The sequence below is a fragment of the Equus przewalskii genome, chromosome 28 (assembly GCF_037783145.1).
Source record: "Equus przewalskii isolate Varuska chromosome 28, EquPr2, whole genome shotgun sequence".
Taxonomy (NCBI): domain Eukaryota; kingdom Metazoa; phylum Chordata; class Mammalia; order Perissodactyla; family Equidae; genus Equus; species Equus przewalskii.
In genome coordinates this window covers 32,841,244-32,867,474 of record NC_091858.1, presented here as the reverse complement: position 1 = coordinate 32,867,474, position 26,231 = coordinate 32,841,244, and the positions used below count along the sequence as shown (strand labels likewise).

Sequence of the window (26,231 nt, the reverse complement as noted above, 5' to 3'; positions counted from 1 at the left end):
AAGGTCAAGGTTCGTATTTTTAAATATGAACATTCATCACCACTTATTGAAAAGCTTATCCTTTTCCCCATCCTTTGAAATAACTTGATTGCATATATATGGGTATATCTCTGGACCATTCATTCTGTTCCATTGATCTCTATGTGTATCCCCAGGCCAGTACTAAACTGTCTTGATTACGTTTGACTATAATACATTTTGAAATCTGCTTAGGCAAAGATAGTGGGTTCTAAAGACATTTATATGAGTGAGTGGAAAGCTTGTATTTTTGCATGGAAGCTAAAAATGCAAAATACAGAGCGATAAGTATACCAGTTTTTCAGATGAAACTTTGGAAGAGATTAATCATAAGTTTGTGTAATGAAAAACTTTGAACTCTTGCATAAGTTCATCAAGTAGGAGTTTTATGATCACAGATCATTCAGATAGGGGAATGCCCCTGTACTGGATGTGTAGGTAGACGGTATTATCTAGGATCTGGCGTGGATGGGTAAAATGAACGTAATTTTCTCCCATGAGCTCCTTCTATCCTTTTGTTTCCTGTATTCTGTTTGTACTTGAAAAGATTTGATAGCACTGTCTTATTTTTGTCTTTTGGCTGCCAATTAAAAATGTTGGGGTAGTTTTTATAACTTAGTTCTAAAGTCAAGAGTTTTTCACCGTGTGGTTTTACTGTTTCTGTTTTCACTTTCCCTAGCAGACAAATGTAAAAGCTTAGGCTAATTGATAACTTAGTAAACATCCAGTTTGATATTCTCCTTTACTTATAAGTACATTACTTCAGTTTATGAAGCTGCTTATAAATTGTCATTTAAAATGCATTAAGGGGGCTCTATAAAATAGGAATACTGTGTATCTTTTATAATGTGAACACTTATTACCTTTTATATTGTGGAATTTTTGATATTTAGTTTTTCTCAAATGAGATAGACTTTTGGTATTGATACTTAGGGGCACTAATTTCTAAAATTTGTATCTTTTTAAAATGTCATTGTGTAGAATCTTAGGGGGGAAAAAACCTTTAATTAACTGAGGCTTTGTATGAGTCAGCATTTCATAGCCAAATTTTTAATTAGTGAATATTAGCATGTAATTAGAAATGTTGTTAGATTCTTAGTGATTGACCTGCCAGTGAATGTGGGCCTGCATTTTAAATATAGTCCATATTATGTTTTGAGTTAAGTGAACTTTTACATTTTGGTTGCTGTGCCTGAAATGAAGGTCATATGTAAATGAATGTACATCCCCCCCATAGGAAATACTCTTTTAGCTTTAATAGGATTAGCATTGGTAAATTAACAACAGTAACAAAAAAGCTCATAGAAAATAAACCAAATTTTCTTTATGCTCCACAGATGTATCTTGTGATTTTTCCAGAGGGAACAAGGTATAATCCAGAACTAACAAAAGTCATTTCAGCTAGTCAAACATTTGCTGCTCAGGAAGGTAAGTAAAAATTTGACTGTATTTGAAAAAATATTTTTTAAAAATATGACATTTTTAGATTTTGTTCCTGGAGAAGATATTTACGTTTTAGAACAATTGAAATGAATGGTTGTATTCATTCCTTGAATGAATGTATGTGTTATCTCTTAGGAAATGACGTTTCTTCTCATTAATTAATATTCACGTTATTAACGTATATCTGAGAGATTAAATTCAAGTGCTTGCTACAATACTCATTCTGGTGCCATGGATTTAGTTAAAATCTGTCTAGGTCATGACTATGTCGATGGACTTTTCTCTACAGTGTGTCTTCTGTGTGACAGAAAGAATTTCTGTTCTGCAGGCTGACAGACCGTGGCTGGAATCCAGACTCTGACATTTATATGGTTGCAAGTTGCCTAATGTTACTGAGCTTCAGTTTCCTCATCTCTTAAAAAATATATGCCTCAAGGGTATACCTAAATCTGTATAAGAATTAAATTAGAAGATATATGAAGTTCCTATTGGAAAATATTACACAAAGTTGGTTCACAGTACTTGGAAGCTATTAATGTCCCCAGTGATGGGAATGTTCTTAATATCCATATTTTAGAAAATTGGATAACTGATAATTGGATAAGTAAGCTATTCAATTTAACCAAATTGGGAAGTAAACAGAAAACCGTGGCTCCGCTGTGTTCTCAAGGGTGTCCTTGAAGATTGACTGTGAATTACTGTGTGGTCTCCATGCATGGATCAACAGGCTCTTACTAAACAAATAACTTGTAGACGACGCTATGTCAGTCTGTGCAGTGCTATCCAAGAGAACGTTCTGCAATAAAGGTAATGTTCTTTATCTGCTCTGACCAAAGTGGTAGCTCCTGCCCACGTGTGGCTAGTGGGCTTTCAAAATGTGACTAGTACATCAGAGGGAATGTATTGTTTTTTTTTTTGAGGAAGATTAGCCCTGAGCTAACATCATCTGCCAATCCTCCTCTTTCTGCTGAGGAAGACTGGCCCTGAGCTAACATCCATGCCCATCTTCCTCTACTTTATCTGTGGGATGCCTGCCACAGCATGGCTTGCAAAGTGGTGCCATGTCCGCACCTGGGATCCGAACCGTTGAACTCCGGGCTGCTGAAACAGAACGTGCACACTTAACCCACGGCGTCACTGGGCTGGCCCGGAAATGCATTTTAACTTTAGTTTATTTTAGTTAATTCATTGTCATGTGATGTGAAATTCTTGATACTTTCTTACTGAAATTCTCTCCCTAGACTTGTATAGCTCTATTCTCCATTTTTTCCCCAGTTCATTGGTGATTCCTGCTGAGTCTCCTTTTTAGCCTTCTCTTCTGCTTCATTCTTTGCTGTTTCATATGTTGTTTCCAATGTCTGACTTTGGTTGTTGATTCATTTTACTTTCTATGCTTTTTACAATGGCCTTCATCTAAATCCGTAGCTTCAGCCACCATTTATTTGACTGCTGATGACTCACAGAGAGCTTTCTCCCATCCATATCTCTCTGCCTAATGCTAGACCTGTATGTACAATTGCCCAATAGAGAGCTTCTTGACTGACCTAAAGGCATATCTCAAACTCAGTATGTCAAAGATAGAATTTATCTTTCCACTCATACACTCATATTTCCTGTCTTAGTAACTTCATCATTCAGTCTAAAACCTGGGAGTCATCCTAGACTCTTTCCTTTTATCCCTCCAAACATCCAGTAAATCAGCAAAATCTAGAGTTTCTCTCTCTCCATCCCCACCATTACTGCCATACTTTAAAATCTAATTACTTCTTGTTTCCATTATCTATTGCTATGTAAGAAGCCACCCAAGAACTTGGTGACTTCAGACAGTGACAGCGCTTTATTTCCTCACAATTCTGCCCTTTGGTCAGGGCTCAGTAGGGATAGCTCATCTGTTTCCCATGGTCAGCTGAAGCCTCTCACCTCAGTGCCTTTGGGTGGGAGCTTGTTTGGGGCTGGAAAGTCTAAGAGGACTGTACTCCCGTGCCTCCTGCCCTGCTTGCATTGGCTGGGAGTGCTGGGAGTAGCTAGGCCTGTGTCTTCAGAGTTCTTTTCAACTTTCCTCATGGCATGTATTTAATATCATTCTTCAGTCAGTATTTACTTTTAGATGGACGTTACCACTAGCCTTGGGCTGCATTCCCAAATGCATATCAGTTATATAACCCTAGACAAATTACTTTATTTCTTTTGGTCTATTTCCTTATTGTAAACCAGGGATCATGATGTCTCCTTCACAGGGCGTTTATGAGATTCAGTGACATAGTGTTTATAAAAAGCCTGATATGTAATATATATTCAATAGGTCATTACTACTAACTTAGAAAGTGGAGGAGAGGGACTGCTATGGGTAAATCTATTGATAATGGCAGAAGTTGATAGCTGGTACTGAGTAATGAAACAGAAGACTAATAAGACTGGACATGAGAAGTGTTGGCAAAGATGTGGAGAAGAGGGAACTCTTGTGCACTGTTGGTGGGAATGTAAGTTGGTGCGACCACTATGGAAAACAGTATGGAGATTCCTTAAAAAAATTAAAAATAGATCATAGCATATGATCTAGCAATTCCACTTCTGCATATTTATTTGAAGAAAATGAAAACACTAATTTGAAAAGATATATGCACTCCCATGTTCACTGCAGCATTATTTGCAATAGCCAAAATAGGGAAATAACCTAAGTGTCCATTGATGGATGAATGGATAAAGAAAATGTGGTATTTTATACACACACACACTGCAATATTATTCAGCCATAAAAAGAAGGAAGTGTTTGCCACAACATGAATGGACTTTGAGGACGTTATGCTAAGTGAAATAAGTCAGATAGAGAAAGACACATACCATTTGATCTCCCTTAAAAATGGAATCTAAAAAAATATATATACAGGCATACCTTGGAATATTGCAATAAAACGAGTCACATGAATTATTTGGTTTCCCAGTGTGCGTAAAAGTTATGTTTACACTATACTGTAGTCTGTTAAGTGTGCAATAGCTTTATGTCTAAGCAAACAATGTACATACCTTAATTAAAAGATACTTTATTTCTGGGGCCGACCTGGTGGCACAGTGGTTAAGTTCACATGTTCTGCTTCAGTGACCCAGGGTTCATTGGTTCTGATCCCAGGTGAGGACCTATGTACCACTTGTCAAGCCGTGCTGTCACAGGCATCCCACATATAAAGTAGAGGAAGTTGGGCATGGATGTTAGCTCAGGGCCAGTCTTCCTCAGCAAAAAAGAGGAGGATTGGCAGCAGATGTTAGGTCAGGGCTAATCTTCAGCAAAAACAGGAGGATTGGCAGCAGATGTTAGGTCAGGGCTAATCTTCCTCAAAAAGAAAACCCAATCAAACAAAAAAAAGTGCTTTATTGCTAAAAAATGCTAACCATCATCTGTGCCTTCAGTGAGTCGTAATCTTTTTGCTGGTGGAAGGTTTTGTAAAAATTGCACTGTCTATGAAGCACAATGAAGTGAAATGCAGTACAATGAGTATACCTGTATGGTAAAGCAAAAATTAAGCTCATAGATGCAGAGAACAGATTGGTGGTTGCTAGAGGTGGCAGGGGTATGCATTAGTGAACTGTTTTTGTTTTTTAGTTTAAGTAAATTGAAAATAAGATGAAAAACATTGCATATATTTGACAACAGGTTGGACACAACATTAAGTTGTTGAACTGGAAAATGCATCAGAAGAAATTATTTAGAACATACCCTACAAAGAGAAAAAGAAGAAAAATAGAGATAAGAGCATAAGAGGTGTGGAGGATATAGTTAGAGGTCTGACACATTGATTAGAGTCCCAGGGAGATGAGAGTGGCATATTAAATATGGGAAGTCGTAATTGTTTGGAATTTTTCAGAACTGATGAAAGATATCAATCCTCAGATCCAAAACACTCAGTTAATCCCAAGAAAGATTAATTAAAATGAATCTCCTCCTTAACATAATATAAAGGAATGGAAGAACAGCCAATGACAATGGGGAAATTAAAAAAAGGAGGAATCTGGAAAAACAAAACACCTCAAGGGAGCAGCAGTTAGACACTTGACTTAGAGAGCTTATCAAAAGCAACAGTAGAATGTCAAGATGTTTGCAATATACTAAAACTAAATAATGGCTAACCTAGTCTTTTATACCTGGTGAAGTATATTTTTTTTAAAAGTAAAGGTGAAATAAAGATACTTTCATTAAAACAAAAAAACTGGATGTAAGAACTCAAATTGTTGCCATTTGGGCTTCTTTGTAAAAGGTAAATAAGCCTTATATCTTGTAACTACATTCTTTTCTGAGACTAATACTAATTTCATTTTTAAGAAATACTTATTGTGAAGCAGACGTGAGTCCTTATCCAGATAATGGATAAGAACGCATGCATATGGTGTCTAAAGTGATGAGATGTTAGAAGCATACATAATGTGCTACAGGAGTTGAGGGAGGAAAGAACTAAATAACACGCAGGGTGTCTGGACGACTGCAAGGAGGAGATGACATCTGAAATGTAGAATTAGGACCCATGTGTATGACGAGGGAATTGTAGGTATAAGAAACAACAATATCAAAGACATGGAGTTATGAATGGATGGGGCATGTGAGGTAGGCAAAGAATTTTGATATTTTTAACAAAAGATGAGTGAAGAAGAGTTGTAGGAATTCCATCTGTGAGGTCGGGATGGGTCTCCCTTGTGGAAGGCGTGCAGTACTGGGCCTAGCGTTAGAGAACGTATTCCATCGGTGAATGGAAGTCATTAAAAAGTAGTCTTTTAATTCGTTCGTTATGTTTTATTTAAGAAATCATAGTCTTAATTCCATTTTTCTAAAATCATGTTCTACAACTGAGATCATGGGATGTTTTGGAAAAAGGGATTTTGTGTCCAAATGGGTTTAGAGAATGTTACATTTTATATCCTTCCCTTAGGGAGGTACAGTTCACATTTATGTATTAGTCTCAGAAAAGATTATTGTAAAGATATCCGATTTTGTTTAATGAGCTGTTTTCTAATTTTATATATTTTAGAAAGAAAACAATCTAAAATTGGTAAACAAAATTTTGGGTTTTCATGCGGTAAATTCTTAGGGTTCCAGAAAATTTTGCCTGTCTAGAATTATTCCTTCTCTAAAGATTCTAGATTGCTGAGCTCTGACTTTAACAAAATGTATATTTTACTCTTTGAAGCTGAAGATAGTTTATAGATGAATCGGTTGTGGGAGTCTTGATAAACCTGAGTATAGGCTTAAACTATATAAATTTTTAGTTACTCTTGTGTGTCATCTCTTGTATCCACTCTAAATCTGTTTAGGAGTTACAATTTTAGGTTAGACAAGATGAAAGGGAAACAGTAAACTTAACATTTGGGTAATTTTTTCCTCATTACTTTTCATGTGTATTGTAAAATCTGAGACATTTTGTCCTCATTAAATAATCCATTACATCTTGAAACGCTTGTGGTTTTTATGAGTTGAACAGATAATTGAACGTGGGAGGGAGTTGCTAGAGTGCTTTAGATCCTCATGGTCTGCTGATTTTAATTTTAGTATAAGATCCTACTTTTAAATGTTGACCAGTCTTTATTAAATTTATAGTATGTAAAACATTCTGCTAAGGTCGTACAACTAGCTGTAATGTCTTCTAGGAGTTTATAATTTAATAGGAGAGATAAAACATCATATTTGTTATCTTTTGATGTGTAACAAATTATGCAAAATCAAAGTAGCTTAAAACAACAAACATTTATTATCTCACAGTTTATGTGGGTCAGGAGCTGGTGTGGCTTAGATGGGGGCTTTTTGCTCAGGGCCTGTCACAGGCTCCAATGAACAGGAGCTGTAGTCATTAGTCACGTCGTGGCTCCCTTGGGGAGAATCCACTTCCAGGCTCTCACGTGGCTGTTGACAAGCCTCCCGTCCTGGCTGGCTGTTAGCTAGAGAGTCAATTTCTTGCCACCTGGGCTTCTCCATAGAGCTACTAACAACATGACAGCTTGCTTCCCTAGAGCAGTGGATCAGAGAGTGGGTGAGAAGAGAAGGAGGGAGAGGTAGCAACAGTGGAAGCAGAGTAGGGTGTGCCAGACAGAATCACACTCCTCTTGTAACCTAGTTTTGGAAGTGACATCCCATCACTTCTGCCATATTGTTTGCTGGAAGCAAGTCATTGGGTCCAGCCCACACTTGAGGGGATGGATTACAAAGAGGTGTGAATTCTGGGAGATGGGGATTATTGGGGCATTTTAGAGCCTGCCTGCCTCAGTGACATTGAAATAAGATTTTTATATAAATAGTTACACTAAACTAGAATATGTTAAGAAGAGAATAAGCAAAGTACACTTTAGGTTAAATAGCTTCTAGATGTGGGTTTGGTGAGGCTTCTTAGAGGAGGATGCCCTCGGGCTGGGCCGGGAAGTATTTCAGTTGGTAGAGGTGTTGCTCCTCAGGGAGGGCGGCTTTCAGTGGGGAAGAAGGGCATGAGCACAGCCCCAGGGGACGTGTGAGGAGTCCTGACGTGGTGAGTCAGTGTTGGGCAGCAGGCAGACCAGTGAGAACCAGAGGGTGTTCCTGGTGAGCAGTGGGGAGGGCCTGAGCAAGACTCAGCAAGAGGACTGCAGCTGACTGAGGTGCAGGGTTTACTTTACAGCAGGGATCCGATTCCTGAAAACTTTAGTATGCTGTTTGTCAACAGCTTTGCCTCTTGCAATGCTATTTTAATGTGTTATAGAAAGATCATTTTTATCTACCATATGCTTTTATTGATAATTATTTAATACTGCTATACTATATAGTACTATTATATTTATATAGTTAGACTATTTTTTTATATGATACTACACAATGCTATTATACTTACATATTATGTTGACACTTTCCTTACTAAATGCTTTACCATGTTTTCTTAATGACAGGTTTCATGTTAGCCTTTCTGAAAATAAAATTCTTTTCCCTAATTCACTGTTACAAAATTGGTCAGTCTTCAACGTATACCTTGCTTACTTGACATTTACTAGTTTCTTGAAGACTCTACCTATATTTCAGACTTCTCAAAATCTTAATTTTCATCATCGAGAAATTAAATCTGGGGGTGGGGCTCAGCCTTCCAGATGATTCTGATGCATCGTAGTTTTTAGAATGTGTGGTCTAGATAAGATTAGTCATGTGCTCAGTAGGGTAGTTGGGTCAGATTTTTGTGTTTCAGCTAGAACTTGTGGACCTAATATTTATTGGTAAACCTTTACTTTATACTTGTTTCATTAAGAAAAAGAAAAGCAATAGCAGTTCCCTGCCCATTACAGGAAACTTAGGGATGGGCTATGGAAGGAGCCCTCCATGGGGATCCCGCAAACGCTCAGGTACCACGTTAATGATTTCAACCTTTCTCAGTTTATGAACATTTCATTTTAACTAATTGTCCTTAGAATCATTTTAGGCGTTTTGCTTTCCAATAGTTACTAAGGAATTTAGTAACAGAAAACAGGGATTCAGTGACGCATCTATAACAGCAAACCAAATACCTAGAATTTTTTTGTAACTGGTCAGGATCTTTGTGGTCCTTTGCAGGCTCTCCAGGAGAGTCTGTTTCTTGCACAGGACACTGTGCTTGGTTTAATGCTCTGCTGTCAGGGTCAGGGAATTACAATGGATCCCGCAGATCATGTAGCTTGTTCCGCTTCTGCCTCTTCCTTGCTCTTCCCTCCTGTTTTTTTTTTTTTTTTCCTGGCTTAATTCTGACTCTTCCTTGGCTCTTCTGTGGCTTTCTAGGCCTCATGTAGCTCTTGTTTGCCCCCCAGCCTTGCAGTCAGCTGCTGCTGTTCCCTGCAGCTCCGGTTCCAGGCATGTTTTGTTTCCACCTTGTTGTATTTCTCGTAACCTGGTTTGTTTTCTCTCTCCTGTGGCAATGGGAGCATCGTAAAAATCCATGCTGGTTGCCTTCTGCAACCAATCCCTGCTGTCTAATCTCAGCTGAGCCAGTAATGCTGTGTTTAGAAATTGTTTTATTTTTCTCTTTTTGTCTGACTCTTATATTTTTCAGATTTTTTTCCCCTCACATCTCCAAGTTTCTTTGCCTTGAAGTTATGTTTCTCTGAAAAGATTGTATTGTATAATCATGCAGATCCCTTTATTTCAAAATCTTAATGTTGTTGCTTCAGTAAGTTCCTTTTGCTTACATCACCACCACACTCCTCTCTACTGCATTCCCCCCAGTGTAAAAACACAGCCTGATTCTCATATAAATAGTGCGTGTGTATGTACGTGTGCGCACACATGTGCATGCGTGTGTGTGCCTGTGTGCACGTGTGTGTGTATACATAGGTAGGGGCATGTATTCCCCACCTGTGGCTTTGCTGGTTTCTCTCTCCTTCTCTTTAGCGCTGATCTTCCTGGAAGAGAAGTCTGGGCCCCTTTCCTTGTTCTTTGTGCCCCCATCCACTCTTGAGGTGTTCACCCCACTTCCATCTTACTAGCCATCGCTAACTTACAGTCTCATGGCATCTTGATCACTTCTCATAGTGGTTAGTGTGCATGTGGCTTTTGACATTATTTATGACCTTACTACTTTTATAATGAGGAAACAACTATTTTGTAGAAATAAATATGGCGACAGTATATATATATATAATTTTTTTTTTTTTAAGTATCACCTCCTCTTCCCTTAAACATTCTCTTCCCTGAGCTTTTGCATTCCATTGACTTTCCTCTTTTTTGTTCTGGCTTCTCTTAGTCCCCATTATCATTTTATCTTTTATTTTTTTTGAGAAGTGAATGTTCCCTAAGGCATTCCTTGCCTTTTCTCTTCTGTCCTTTCGTATTCTCAGTCACTGCCATTACTCCAGCTTTCATGTCTGTTCAGATGATTCCCAGATGTTTATCTCTGGTGGATTCTTGACCATTTTACAGACCATATTTCCAACTCCTTCTGGAGTTTTCTATCCAACTTCAACTTCAGCGTGCCCAATTTGAACTCGTATTCTCTGTTTTTGCCTGCCTCCTGCTCTCCCCCTTCTGCTCTTTCTGTGTGATGGGTATCTGCACACTCACAACCCCCCTCGCCAGCTCTTCCTCCTGGCCATTCTCTTTCTATTTATGATGCAACCTTGTTCGTGTCTTCCAGGGCAGAAGCCCGGGTATTTTTTACTTCTTTTCCTTTATTACCACATTCACTTAGTTGCTGAATCAGTGTATATTTTGTTTTTATAACATCATTTGACTACATTTTCTCTTTTCAGTTTGCACTGCTTCAGTCCTAACTCAGGATCTCATTGCCTGTGACCTAATGTCCTAAACTATTTCGGAAACCCGAACCGTTTTTCTTAGCACCTAGATTGTATCTCTCCTTGGGCCTAACATCCTTGGAGTCCCACAGATCAATATCAGTGCATCAGCTTATCATTCTAAAGCTTTTAGCGATGTGACTCCAAGGTACTTTTTGATCTTGTGTCTTACTAGCTCTGTGCATGTGTTGCACAGACCGTCCAGGTCCGTCCTTCTTTGCCTTTGTTCGTCTGTCTGTCTCCCCCACTCTGTGTGCTGCGAGCCTCCCTCTCACCTTCTCCGTGTCCTCTTGTTCCCGACGCTTTCCCCAATTAGACAGGAGTGACCAGATAAAGTCTGTAAGTCGGAGTAATATTTTTATCTTCTGAGAATATTTCGTATCTCTTTTAGGACATTCTGCAATGTACTGTAGCTGCTTAAGTTTATTTTATTGCCTCATTAATCTCTAACCTACATGTTTATAGTTTTAGAGTAGTATCCTATTAAAATTTACTGAATAGAGGGGCTGGCCCCGTGGCCGAGTGGTTAAGTTCGCGCGCTCCGCTGCAGGCGGCCCAGTGTTTCGTCGGTTCGAATCCTGGGCGCGGACATGGCACTGCTCGTCAGACCACGCTGAGGCAGCGTCCCACATGCCACAACTAGAGGAACCCACAACGAAGAATACACAACTATGTACCGGGGGGCTTTGGGGAGAAAAAGGAAAAAATAAAATCTTTAAAAAAAAAAAAATTTACTGAATAGAAAAAGTACTAAATAAGACATTAAAAGGTCTTGCTAGCTGTGTGACTTTGAGCAAGTCATTTTACTTCTCTGAACCTTAGTTACTTAATTTGTGGGAGTCAAGTGAGATGATAATATACATAATGTAGGATTTTCTATATGGATCAATAAAGGCTTCTCTCTCCAGTGTGTTTATCATTTATTTATGATGTTTCCACGATATAATACTGACAGCAGAGTTTCAGTTATACCAGCCACCACCGCATGGCCTCAGGGAGAAGCATAGTCGGGGCAGGGGTGGGAGGGTCGGGGGGTGAGGTTACCGTTAGTACCAAGTGGGAGCTCGGGGGATCTGGACGTGAAATGAGGCAGAGCAGATCCTAAAGTAGAGAACCAGCTATTGACCAGGTGAATTAACTTCATCAGCTGCCGTTTTTCTCTGTTGGGGCTCAGGGCTTTGCTCTGGTTCCTGGGGAGATCTAGTCTCAGTGTGATGGGCTCAAGCTCGAGCAGGTAATTATGGACACCTGTCATTAAATTCCAATTGTGCTCTATGTTGCTATCATGAAATTGGTTGTATAATAATGACCCAAGGTTTGGGGATAGTGAGTGCCCTCCTCACTGTTAAGAGTTGAAGACCTGGCCAGAGAAGATAAATCATTCCTCTTGTGGACTGGAGGAGTCCATGGCTGGGACTTCACATTGTTAAGGGACTTCTGATATCAAAGAAGGGCCAGATTCTGTTTGTCATAAAGGTAAGGGTATCTTATATTATTCTAAGTCTGGGAAAATTAATAGACCGTGTGTAGTAAATACATGCAGGAAAGAATTGGCTGTTGTTTTTCTCACCTCACACATTGACACATCACTTAACCCCCCGTGAGCTTCCATTCCTCCCACCCCACTGAAGATACTAGGCCAGGTACCCGGAACCTCTGTCTTGCCAGGCGGTCAGTCCCTTCTCAGTTCTGGACCTTTCAGTGTCTTTAAATGAGTATGTTTGACCTTCTCCTTCAGATTTTTTCTTCTCCGCACATCTTACTGACCTACTTAGACTCTAGTAATTACTTGTTCTTTCTGCATACCACAGAGTGATTCTGTGGGACTTTGGACTTCATAGAACTGGGTGAGCTCCAATAGCAAAGCAGAAAGTATTAACTAATTTAATGAACAAATAAATGTTTGCCAGTCTGGTGTACTATTCAGATTTTTGTTGTGAGGTTGTGAAGAAGTGAACTGGCGTCTGCCCTGGGGACGTCAGTCGGATACGTGGCTGTGGGAATCTTCTTCTTTCCCACACCACTCTGCATTCTAAAAATTCTTCTGCGGGAAGATCCCAACATGCTGTAGCTGCTCTTCCTTATGCAGCTCATCTTCCCTGGAGGGAGGCCGGGGAAAATCCAAGGCAAGCTTTTCCTAGTCCATGTCACTTCAGAGAGCTACTGTTTTCTGTTAAATTGTCGGCAAATATTCTAATCCAGGAAAAGGGAGGCAGTAGGAAATTTGGGAGAACAAATTCTTAGCACTGGTAGGAGCACTAATGAATATGTGATTAATTATTCTATATAAATTCCAATATTTTCTCAGAGAAACTTTTAAAAGTGTGTGTGTGTGTATATACATATTTATGTATCTCAAGTATACCCAAGAGAATTGAAATCATAGTTTTGTACAAAAACTTTCACATGCAGCATTCATATGCATTTATATGAATGTTTGTAGTGGCATTATTCGTAATTGCAAAAGGGTGAAAACAATCCACATATCTATCAACTGGCCCATGGATGAACAAACTGTAGTAGATCCATACGATGGAATACTGTTCAGCCATAAAAAGTAATGAAGTACTGGTATATCTTACAACATGGAAGAACCTCGGATACTTTATGCTAGGTGAAAGAAGAAAGACCACAAAAGTCCACATACTGTATGATTCCATTATGTGAAAGGTCCATAAGAGGCAAATCTATACAGAGAGAAGGTAGACTCGTGGCGGCTGGGGTAGGGTGCGGTGGTGTAGGGGAGAATGCAATGTCTGCAAAGGGTACAGGGTGCCTTGTTGGAGTGATGAAAATGGTCTGGAATTTGATAGTGGTGATGGTTGCACAGCTCTTTGAATATACTAAAAACCACTGAATGTATACTTTAAAAGGGTGAATCTTATGGTATGTGAGTTATACCTCAATTAAAAAATATATATATATATAACAAGAAACTAGATTGTATTATATAGACCACATCAGCTCTTACCTCAGATACTGTGCACAGTGGGGGTCATTTAGGTAATCCACCCCCCCCCACACCTAGTTCTTATTTGAATAAAAATAGAGCTGAAAGAATCATAGACTAGGAGTTAGAAATTATGAATTGTACTCCTGAATCTTGAGTGACCATGAGCAAGATGCTGTCACCTTTATTCTGTTGCCAGAAATGAGAATCATATTTGCCCTTGTCAGGGTTACTAAATTGAAGGGTTGTTGATAGGTCATAAGCTTCTTGAGGGCTGATTTTCCAACATCTTCCCACAATGCCTTGTGTGTGTACATGTTTAATAGATATGTATTAAATGAATGTTGATTTAAATAGAGGAAGTCATGTGAGAGTGCTTTCTGAAAGTTCTGTAGATCTCAGATTATGGCGTTAATGTATACTGGTTGGTCTATTCATGGAAATTTAGGAAGAATTTAGCTGTTCTATTCTATTACTGAGATGTTTCGTAACTAGTTTATGGCCACATGGAATCAACTTATCTTCTAGGCCTTCCAGTATTAAAACATGTGCTGACGCCAAGAGTGAAGGCAACCCATGTTGCTTTTGATACTATGAAGAGCTATTTAGATGCAATTTATGACGTTACAGTGGCTTTCGAAGGGACTATGGACGACAAAGGGCAACGCAAAGAAGCACCATCCATGGCTGGTAAGTTTGTTTTCAATTGAATCATATATATTTATGAACGTGTAATTCATTTTTAAAAAATAAGTAAGTGTACTCTACTTCACTGCATTTACTTGATATGTTTTCCAAGTAAATATACTTGATATATTTTCAAGTACTTTTTATTAATCTGTAACAGTTCAAATTTCATTAGTTCTCAGTTCGGTATTTCTTGGCTGCCGTTTTAGTCCTTTGGACTCGCCCATTATCATTAACTCAGCCTCTTTGTACCCAAAGTTGACACATAAAAATGGAAAGCTACGTGCATCCAAGGAAGGAGTAAGGATGGGGAGTGCTGGCCTAGTGATACTGAGATGGGCACTGATGGTCAGTGTTCATCTTTATATGTATTTTTCACATAATATTTATGAAATTTAGGATCATTGACAAGAAGAACAGGTGAAGTATGACTTTTTCTTTTTTCAAACGTGCTAGGTTTTAGGGACCTTTGAGCTGTTATCTGTGTATGTATGTCAGATTTAACAATAAAAAGTAAAATTGTTAGTGAGCATAATGTTTTAAACATAACCCAAACTCTCTGGCCTGTGAGAGAAATTTAAACGTGAGAACAGGTGAACGAGGAGGCGTGTGGAGCCTCCGTCCCCTTCTCAGTGTGTCCGCTCGTGCTGTGGTGGAGAGAGCACTGGGCTTTATGCTCCACCCAGCAGCTGTTTGACTGGAGCTGACGTCAGAGTGCTTCCCTCAGTAGGATCTCTGGAAGGCAGAGGTTCAAAATACGTTCAAAAGGCATAAAGAGGAGCTCCCCAAGCAGGAAGTTTGGGAGAGGGGATGGCGGAGTGAGGCACAAGGGGGCTAAATGGTCCAAAATTTGACCGTGCTGGAGGAAATAAAATCTGAAACAAGAGTGATTGCCCTTATAATTGCCTTTAACACAGAGTAGTTGTGAAGTAGGAAGCTAAAGTTCTTTTTTTTCCATTTTAAATGTAATTTTTTGGAATATATTATACATCAAACAGTTTAAAAATTAAAACTGTGTAAGGCATAGTTGGTTTCCACCTTGTCCCCGTCCGCCTGGTCTGCCCCTTTCCTTTCCCAGAGGTGACCACTACTTAATTTCTTTTGTATCGTATGTGGATATTCTTACTCTACCATTTCTCCTTTCTTATTAAAAAGGAAATGTAATAATATTTTTCTTTTTTAACCATTGAAGGAGTCATTGACCTGTTTTTATATTTGAAAACAGACATGCATTTAATTGTTCAACAATATTATCATTAGTTTATCAAACATTGTTTAAAAAATGAGATTAAACATGTTTTTATTAAGTATGAAAAACAGATATAATTCCCATAAGAACCTTTTTAAAATGCTGTTTTCATTGTGTCACCGTCTTGCTCATAAGATCTTGATGGCTTGGCTGTGTTCACAGGGTAAATACTCGCCTCTTTAGCCTGCCATCCAAGGACTCTGTCTTCCAGCCCGAGCTCCTCTCTCCCTTGTCCCTCCTGCACTGTGCTGAGAAGGGGAGCTGGTTTACTGCTGTTACGGACCTCTTCATGTACCTCCACGCAGGTTCTGTAACGGAAGGCTATGTGTAGGCCAGGCCTCCTTTCCAAATGAAACCCCCTCCTTCCCCTTTGTTGCCCCCATCCAAGTCTGCTCCCCCTCAACCTCCGTGTCTGATGAAGTCTTTCCTAGTCATTTGCTTTCTAGCTCGTAGCACTTTCTCTTGCTTTGGCGCTTCCTGGCACTGCACGTGCCACAAGCATATGATACTTAGCGTATGGTAACTCTGTCTCCTCCCAGCTAGATCAGAAAAGCTTGAGGAAGCAAACCATTTCAGAGTTGCGTAGCCCAGGTTCCAGACCCAGCACCCCTCCCACGGCACTGCTTAGTCTACTACACGTTAGCTGACAGTGGCTCTGTGTGTTCATTACAGAATGTCTCTATTTTTGAAAGGGTTGGCTTTCCCAACTATCACACCCAGAAGCCATGTAGAAAATAAAATCTATGATTTCAATCAGTTAAAGATAAATATTTCTACATGGAAAAATATACTAGAATCAAATCAAAAGATTGAAGGCAGACTGGGAAAATATTTGCAACTTAGATCACAGAAAAAAGGCTAATTTCTGTAATGTATAAAGTGTTCCTACAAATTGATGAGAAGGTGACCGATAACTCAGTAGAAAAATGGGTAAAGTGTAACAACAGACAGTTCACAGAAAAGAATGTTCAACCTCATTCATTATAAGAAAAATGCAAATTAAAACAAACAGTAAGATACCATATTTTTACTATGAGACTGGCAAACCTCCCTATGGCAGGTTTGGTAACAGGCCCTGGGGTGAGATTAACGGAGAACAGGCCCTTATCTGCTTTGCTGTTAGGAGTACAGCATAGTAGAACCTCTGTAGAAGTTATCTTGGCAATGTTTGTCCAATTCGCAGATGCATTTACATTCCCACTACTGAGCCATTCTTCTGCACATTACCTGTGCACGTAAGAAATGATACCTGGTTTCCCTTGTTGTGTGTTTATTTTAATTGTGCGTTGGGACCTGTAGCTTGAAAAGCCCTGCTCTCATTATTATATAAGTTAATTGATATTATGCTTTACTTATAATCTAGTATAGATTAAGGCTCACTTTCATTTCTATGAAGTATAATGTAAGTTGCGTTAGGTATGAAATTCTGTGACTTAGAATATTGTAAGTACTTTGTGTTTAATTGGTATTAAATATTATCTTCATACATAGTGGACTATCATTTAATATCCATATTTCGTAGCCCAATTATAAAAACAATGTTTTTCCATAAAGTTGCTAGATTGTTCATTTATATGCCATAGGCCAGTGTTTCTCAAAGCATTGTAGGAGGATTATAGATGCATCAGAATCACCTGGGATGGTTGCTGACCGTGCAGGGCCCCAGCACCAGTCTAGACCGCTGACAGGGCCTCGCTGCAGGTGAGGGCGGGAGCTGCAGTGCGAGTGAACTTGGCACAGATTCTGTGGTCACGGGAGTCTACGGCTGAGGCCTTAGTGAGGCCTCACATCAGCGAGATGGGCAGCAGGTCATGTCCTCTGGCTTTCCCATTTCGTGGTGTATTTCATCGTAAGGTGGCTATTGATCAAAACCCCCGGGCATCCTCTGGTGCGTGGTTCATCTGGGCTTGTCGTCGGAGTCACAGTGCTTTCGTGGACAATGTCCATTGGGGGCGCGGTAAGAAGGGGCAGTTTGATTATAATTGACTTTTTCCAAATTCTCTTTCTAAACTGAGTGGTATGGGTAATAAATTGTGAGCTTAAAGAGAGTATTTGATATTCTATTGAAGCATTTTATATGACTCTAGGTAACTATTTTATTAATATTTTCTTTATGAGAATAAAACATACTTTGAGGGGAAAATTACAGGTAACCCACAAAAAGGGAAAAAGACTCCACACGCTCACCTGTCCAGATGCAGCACCAGTTAGCAGTTTGGATGCTGTTCTCAGAATCTTCTTTTTATTATGCCTGTGTGTTGGAGTGTATATGTGCCTTTATGTATTTAAAAACAATGAAATGGTTCATATATATATTGCTTTCTTTATAGCTTGCTTTTTTGTGCTTAGTAGTGTGTCATGAACATCTTTACATGTCAGTACACACACTTCTGTAATTATTTTTTAAAGGCTACATAGTGTTCATTGATATGAATATACGCCTTACCTGCCCCGTTTTCTACTGTTGGATCTAGGTTATATTTATATATATGTATTTTTATATAAATATAGATAGTCTTTTTTCCCCCAGAGAAAGGTGAGGGGGCAGATGATAAGCTGACAGTCAGCAGTGTGGGAGCTGAGTGAGGACGTAGCATGTGGAGGCCTCGGTTCAGCACAGGCCCGTCATCTGCTCCCACTTTCTCTCCTGGCTGCTCATGCTGGGCTCCCCAGGCCCTGAGCAGACGGGCTCCGCTTCCCCAGGGGCTGGCTCTGTGATGTGTGTGGACACCAGGAAGACTTCCTGTAGTGCCCTAGCCTGTCAGTTTACTCTAGGGCTCCACCGGGAAAGTGACGATTAGAAAAGAAATGTACCTTCATTGGAGTATTTTTCCCTGTGTTCCCTAATATTATGGGATAATTTTCGCCCATGCAATATGAAATATGCCCCAACTAAAATAGTTTTTAGAGGGGCTAGCCCCGTGGCTTAGTGGTTAAGTTCGTGCGCTCCACTTCGGCGGCCCAGGGTTTCGCCGGTTCGGATGCTGGGTGTGGACATGTCACTGCTCATCAAGCCACGCTGAGGTAGCGTCCCACATGCCACAACTAGAAGTACCCACAACTAAAAATACGCAACTGTGTACCGGGGGGCTTTGGGGAGAAAAAAGAAAATCTTTAAGATAGTTTTTACAAATATAGATACAAGAGCTCTGTTAGATATTAAAGTATTTGTTTTCCTGACTGCTTGTCCTTGGTGGTAGGGCCTCCCGAACGTCAGTTAGTGGTTATCTGATGGTACCTTAGGGCTCTGGTTGGATGCCTGACCACAGAAGTGGCTGATCTGGCTCCCCTACCAGCTACTCCAGGCCTTGGTCCTCTCTGAGCCTTAGTTTCTTCATCCCTATGAGGAGGTAATAGTACTCACCTACGTAGACTTGTGGAGATCAAGTGAAACAATGTAGAAGAAAGTGTGTTAAATGCCAAAGTCACCGTGTAAATTTCAGGGGAAGAAAAGCCTAAAACACCCATGTAAGTTTTGGAGCTCCTTTCTCACAGTGTGAGTGCTCTTCCCTCCTGAGCTCCTGTCTTATTAGATGCGTTGCCATCACATTCTGACCGCTTTAGTTCATACACATTTCACTTCTGACATTTAAAGTGCAGTCGGTTTCATTTCCTCACAGTCTGTAGCCATACACAGTGCTTGCAATATCAAGGATAAATGCAGTGTCAATTGGATGATGACTTAATTATGGAAATGTTGAGGGGGAGATGTAGATAATTAAGTGAAGGTAGGAAAATTGATGTTGGAGTCTGCGTTTTTATGTATTAGAAATAGAAATAAGAGGGCCAAATGAGAAGGATATGCCACTAAAAAATTATGATAGCTAACATGTGGTGCAAACTCTGTGCTCTGCATGCTCAGAGGACTCCCGCAACCACCTGCTGGGCAGGTGGGAACAGGGAAGAGGCTGACAGATCTGCCTGGGTTGACAAGGGATCGAAAGCCAGGCTGCCTGGCTCACTGTCCATGCTCTTGACTGACGCACAATTCTAAAAGTACTTAAGCAGTTCTTTGATTATTTAAATGACAATAGAACCTGAGGGAAATTAAGACAAAAATATTGAAAAGCTACAATCTTCCCTATTACAGTGTTTTTGCACATTTATCATCAAAGCCAGATCACTCCTAAAAGTATATAAAAAATAAGATAATTTTTGATGCCCAAAATGCTGCATGTTACTACTACTAACGCTTGACGTCATAAGTAAAGAAGAGCAGTCGAAGAGAGTCCTTAGCGAAAAAGGGATGGATGTGGAGTCAAAAGAGTAGAGACTGCTTTAAGGAGAGGCTTAAAGGCTTTGTCAAACTGTGCAGCATGCCAGTCACCATCTCTTAGAACACGTCTTTGAACACATTGCAACTTGAGGGAGAAGGTCTCAGCCTCCTGCTTGCATACCCGCCTAGGGAACATAGTCTTCTCTTAAATGTCTTAGGAGTATTTCCTTGTTCTCCAAGGAATTTTAAGTATGTTAATATTCTCGGCTCTCCACAGAGCCACCTACAAAAAAGGGAGTTTCCAGGCTCAAAGTTCTTTCTTATCTTGGAATAAATCCTAGCCTCATCTCTTGTGCAACCCCGGCTGAAAAAAGGCTGTCTGCTTTTGTCAAATTAGTATGTCTTAGGAGCTAGAGTTATTTAAGAGCACATAGCTCTTCTACAAAAGGAATTTGGTTCCTGAACCACGTATAGTCTGTTTTTCATGGCAAGGATCAGGAAAGCAAGGAGTACCAGTGAGTGGAAGCCAATAGCAAGTCAGAGAGGAAAGGAGATCCCTCTCCCAAGTCTGATGTGGCCGAGTAGCAGTCAGCAATGGAGGCTCATGTGCCAGCTCAGGCACTAGGGATTGATGGGGATTAAGTGCCCCTGTGTGCCCAGTGCTTTGCCAGAGGGAACCAGACAGACTCCATCTCTGTCCTTGTGGGACTCGCAGTCCAGTGGGAACAGCAGTGACAATGTGTGACAAATGATAGGCTTGGGAATGGAAGACTAGTGGTCCCATGAAGATGATTGGTGGGTCTGATGGTGGTTGGCATTTGGGGACTCCTTTCGAGGGTGGGTACTTACTTCTAGTGAGAGTCCAACTTCCTATTCCTGGGCTGCCTATAGAGGTAAAAGCTGTTGTGTAGAGAGTAACGTTTGTACTATTGATTTAACTTAATGGCTTAGGGAATTGTGGTAGACTTGAAAATTACAACATACTCTTCTACTTCACCTTGAAACCCAAAACCACAGTTTATAGTCTTTATTTTCTTTTAACTTTGTTTTTTGATAAATAAGGAATCTGTACTTTTTCATCACTTAAAATTTTTTTACCTCATTTTCATTATAGTATAACTGTGAGTTCTAAAATAATTTTAAAAATGAAATATTTTTCTTTCTTAGAATTTCTCTGCAAAGAATGTCCAAAAATTCATATTCACATTGATCGTATAGACAAAAAAGATGTCCCAGAAGAACAAGTATATATGAGAAGATGGCTTCATGAACGTTTTGAAATAAAAGATAAGTGAGTAACAACAGTTCTAGCATTTCAGAAACTTTGGTTCAACTAAATTTCACTACAGTAAACAATTTGAAATGAATGTAAACGCTTTTATGATCTTAGAATGCTTTTTATAAACTCAAGTCAAATCTTGTTCCACGCATAATCTGTTCATGTTTTAAACTTCATTGTTACGAGTCACTGTAAAAGAACTGGTTGTGGGAGGCCTATCTATTTTCATTTACAGTATTTCTTAGACTACACTCTATGGTACGATATAAAATTAAAAAAAGAGAAAGACACACACAAAAAGCTTTCCAGTGTAAGATGCCCCAAATCTGCCCTCTCAGGTGAGACAAGGTGGTGTGTTGTTTGAAGACTAGCCGTCCTGCGCGCAGTGTGTGGAAAAGCGGGGCTTTGGGAGAGAGGAATGAGTCTGATGTGCGTGTGGAATTGGTCCCAGTGTATTTGTTGGAAGAGGAAGGGGCAGTTGACATTTTCATGACCAAAATGTGTTTTTGCTGTTAGTATTTTTGGGCCTAAGCAGTTTCTGGGATTGACCTTGTGTTTGTCTCTGCTGATAACGTCACTTTAGAGCAAACAACCGTGTTGGACCTGGCCAAGACCTCCTGCGAGGAAATCACAGGCATGTGGGAAACCTCGTGTGTGAGGCATGGCCTGCAGAGGTCCACTGAGTGGGTGGGAGTGACGGGCCACTCACTGCAGAGCGAGCTGGAGCAGGGGTGACATGGATAAAGTAGGTTAGTCTCTCTTTGATTTAGCACAAATTTCTAAAGGTAGAAATTTTAGGATTTTGTTTTCTTTTTAGGAAGGTAAAAAGGGGGTCTTAGGTTTAGATATGATATTTATAAATTGAATTTTCTTAGATGAAAACTTCAGGATATATTATTCATTTATTGTTTTGCTGTCAGTGGAAGTTTTATCCTTTCTGATGCATATCCTATTTTTTGAAAGATATGTTTTAAACATCTGTACTTTTTATCCTCCTTTCAAAAACATGGATCTGTTAGTTTTCAGATGCACCATTTACTAAGACCACATTGAAAAGTATGGTTTTTTTTAAAGACTTAAGAAAATACTTCCCAAATTATGTTATATTTTATGAAATTTTACCCATGCTCTATTCTCCTAATATGCTGCTTCTTAAGAGACTGCCATTGTTCCTCCTTTCCTTGTTGTAGTACAGTAAAATATTTCCTAATTAACCCTCCTGGATTAACTTTAACAAGTGGAAATTATTTAAAGTGTACTGTGTTGAAATGAAACTTTATAACGTTTATAAACAAGTAGCTAAATTTTTGTATTTCATCCACTCTCAGTTGTACACGACATAATTTTTTAAACCAGCCCTTCAGTGCCACCCACTTTGGTTATGGAAAAAATTTAAAAAGTAAGATCTGTGTGTTTTGACGTGAAAATCTGTTCTCAGACAAAAGCCTGAATAGTAAATCTAATATCCAATATATTTTGTGTTGTAGTGTTTGTATATATTTAGGATGAGTCTAGACATTTTAAAACAGTGGTGTTCTCTGGAGAATGTGATTTATAAGGGAGTAGAAGGACTTACCCTTTTTGTGCTTTGTGTTTGAGATTTTTATATTGAGTATGTTCTAACCACATTTTTTAAATAAGCTGGGAAAACGAATTAATATTTTTTCCCTTTTTTACCTGCTTTTATAATTCCATGCCAATAAGGGCTTTTTTGGGAAACTTCGTGTATGTTATAAGCGCCGCTGATCTCTTCTTTGACTTCCACTGGAATGGGAGCTGTGGGAAGAAGGAAGACTAAAGACTGTGGAAGGTGGAGAAAGTCTGAGATGGTTATTACCCATGTGTGAGTCAGGTCGTCAGGTCGTTGCAAAATTTTAAAGATCTAAAGTTTAAAAAACAAAAACAGGCTCATAAAATTACTTAAACCCATCTGTTTTTATAATACAACTCGTCTACACTAATTATAGAACATATTAAAGATATTTGTAAAGTCTGGAAACTCCAATTAAACCAAGTTTCTGGTGTTTCCTTATTCATCTTTCTTTCTCAAAGACCTATAGCTTCTCCAGCACCTAATAGGCACCCAAGAGATATTTGTTGAATTAGAATATTGAAATGACTAAACCTGAAATTTTAAAGTTTCTTTTTCCATTCTGGCCATAGGTTGCTTATAGAATTCTATGATTCACTGGATCCAGAAAGAAGAAACAAATTTCCTGGGAAAAGTGTTAATTCTAAACTAAGTCTCAAGAAGACTTTACCATCATTATTGATCTTAAGTAGTTTGACTGCTGGTATGCTTATGACTGAGGCTGGAAGGAAACTATATGTAAAAACGTGGATTTACGGAACCTTAATTGGCTGCTTGTGGGTTAGTATTAAAGCATAAACAAGCGGCTGTCTCCAGGCAGTGGAATGTGCTACGTGGGTTCTTATTGGCAGCCGCCCATTGCATCAAATTGTTTCCTGAATTTAATAAGAAGTGTAAATAAAGCCTTATTGATTGAACATTGGATAAAATAGAATTTCTGACTAAAGCCAATATGCTATTGGTCTTGGGCAAACATACACGTCTTACAACTTTAGTACAGAAGCTGCCGGAAAGGGAAAAGCTAAACAGAGTTTATGCTGTACTTGATGTTTCCTGTGAACTAATGTCAACTTCTGAAGATTATTAGGATTGTATAATTTGTTATTGTTTTGTAATTCAGATAGCTGCATTCATGAACATTAATTTGCAGTATATTTCACTATATTTGTTATTTTCAATTTTTTCCAACTTGACTGGTCCAAACTCTTATCCCTAAAGTATTTAGTATCTTGCAGCTATGTAATATTTTGCTTTTTGCTTAATTTCTCCAAGACAAAGAAATTGTATTTAAGTATCGAGAAAGATACAAGGAAAGGGGCAAGAAATGCTTGTGGGGAGGAAGCTCTGGTTAGTGCACGCTTTTATTGTGTCGCCTTATTAGCTGATTTCACTTACTGTATATTTGCAAAGTAGTTAACATTTCTAATATTTATTGAGACAGCTTACTTTGCACACCTTGTACCCTACACAAAAGAATAATGTATGACATGTGAGAATTAAGTTTGAGTTAAAATTGTGGCCCTGATGCATTGTAGCAGAACTTTAAATTGCCCAGCTTTTTGCAGTTTTAAGCTAAGCTCTGAGTACTTCGCAACATCTGTGCCATAAGGACTTGAAAACCTTAAGGTTTCCTGTTACTTTTTACGTCAAAATAATCAGTGTATACCTTCGTTGGACCTGAGTCCACAGATATTTGAGGTGTTGGGAGCCTTCAGACGTCTGACTAGATTTTCTAGCGTGTGCCTTTTGCCTCTTACTCTTGGGTTTAGCAAGATATTTAATCCAAACGGCTTTTTATGTCCTCATGGTCGGTCTCCACGGTGCTTGAGTTCTTCCCTCGGATTGAGCACTGTGCTGCTCGGGGGCAGGCACAGCAGACTTGCAGCGAGGAAGCGTGTAGCTGGAGTGTCCTGGTGCAGAGCTGAACTGTGGAAGCTCTGGTGAGTGAGCTCCACTGGCTGCGGCAGAGGCCGGTAAAACACAGGCTTGATCCATGAGGACTCGGTGAATTGGTTCAGTCACCATTAGTTTTAATAGGTTTTACAGTTAATCTGTATATCACCTCAAAACAAGGGCCGTGTTTTAGCAACCAAATCACACAATTTTCAGCCATGGGACAATATATCCCATGCAAGAGGACCTTTCTTAAAGTGCGACCTGCTCTGTTTTATGTTATAATTTAAACTTGATTGCCTGAGAGTCTTTTAAGATAACATTTCTGCTTACTGCTAATAGATTTTCTTGTAAAATTCTATCAGTTCCCCAGATGAAACACACCAGTTGAATCAGGATACACAAAATGAAAACAGTAATTAAGGGAAATTTTGTGTAACTGAATCTTCAGAACCAGAGAGTAAACCATTTCAAGCCACCCCTTCGAAGAAGTGGGTGGTCTGAATGGGTTTGTATGTGTTAGAATGTATCTGTGCACACGCACTTGTAGACACACATTCCCGCGGGGTACAGTTGGCCTAATGATGCCTGGGGGTGTAGGTAAAACTTCTGAGAAATGTTCTCATGCCAAATTGCAATTTTCTCTTACCTGTAAAGTGAAATTTAAATCAATTCATATCTTGTTAAATACTTTTTTTTAACAGTCCTGAAGTTAGAACCTATTTCTAATTAGATCAAAGTAAATGTAAGTTGTGTAACTTACTTTGAATATCATGGATATACCACTAGAGTTATGTTGATTGTAATTGATTTTAAGAAGGCCGAGTGAACTGTGTAAGATCTCTTGAACATCATGTTCTTACAGCTGTCCTTATATTCTCACAAAAGGTCGATAAAATATTTATTAGTTTAAAAAATTTTGTATCAAAATATTTGGAAAATTAGAAGCTTCTTTTTAACATGTATTGATGTGACCTGAATTATTATTTTCTAAAATTAAGAGCCCTGTGTCTACCTGTAAATCTTTTCACATGCTATCATTTTACCTTTTGTTTGTGTTATTGTTGATTTACAGCTTAGTTATTACTTAGTTTTTCTTTGTAAGAATGCCATCAATGTGCATGCTTTTATGTTTTTCAGAAAAGGGTGTGTTTGGATGAAGGTAAAAGAAAAAATAAAATCTTTCACTGTCTCTGATGTCTGGGCTTTTTAACATTTTGTGATTCAAGAATTCACCAACAGTTTCCTGTTACATAAAATAGGCTTCTCGGCTGGCCCTGCATTCTGAATATGTAAAACTATAATAGTTTTTCTTAAGTATTAAGCAAGTTTTTAAAAAATACATTTTTTGTTGTTAGCTCTGTGAGTAATCCTGACTCGAGCCACCCTGTGCACAGCAGAGCAGAACCCAGCGCCATCCGCTCCCCTCCTGTGCTGTATCATAGGGTTTTCATGGCCGTTTTTTCACAAGTGGGTGGCCAGGTCCTTCTTCCTAGTTTGTCTGAGTCTGGAAGCTCTGCTGAAACCTGTCCACCATAGGTCACCCCGCTGGTATTTGAAGTACTGGTGGCATAGCTTTCAGCGTCACAGCAACACAGCCACCATAGTATGACAGCCGACAGACCCGGGGTGTGGTTCCCTGACCAG

General features: G+C 39.2%; 1 protein-coding gene across 2 annotated transcripts in view; it reads left to right on the top strand.

Moving 5' to 3' along the window:
* The window catches only part of AGPAT5 (1-acylglycerol-3-phosphate O-acyltransferase 5), a 51,342-nt gene extending 25,561 nt beyond the window's left edge, over positions 1-25,781 (top strand). For both annotated transcript variants that reach the window (XM_008514516.2, XM_008514515.2), the window contains 4 exons: positions 1,356-1,446; positions 14,198-14,359; positions 20,989-21,112; positions 23,264-25,781. In XM_008514516.2, the coding sequence (XP_008512738.1) occupies positions 1,356-1,446; positions 14,198-14,359; positions 20,989-21,112; positions 23,264-23,489 (603 nt within the window). In that variant the 3' untranslated portion in view covers positions 23,490-25,781. The remainder of the gene's footprint in view (positions 1-1,355; positions 1,447-14,197; positions 14,360-20,988; positions 21,113-23,263) is intronic.
* Positions 25,782-26,231: the final 450 nt, after the last annotated feature.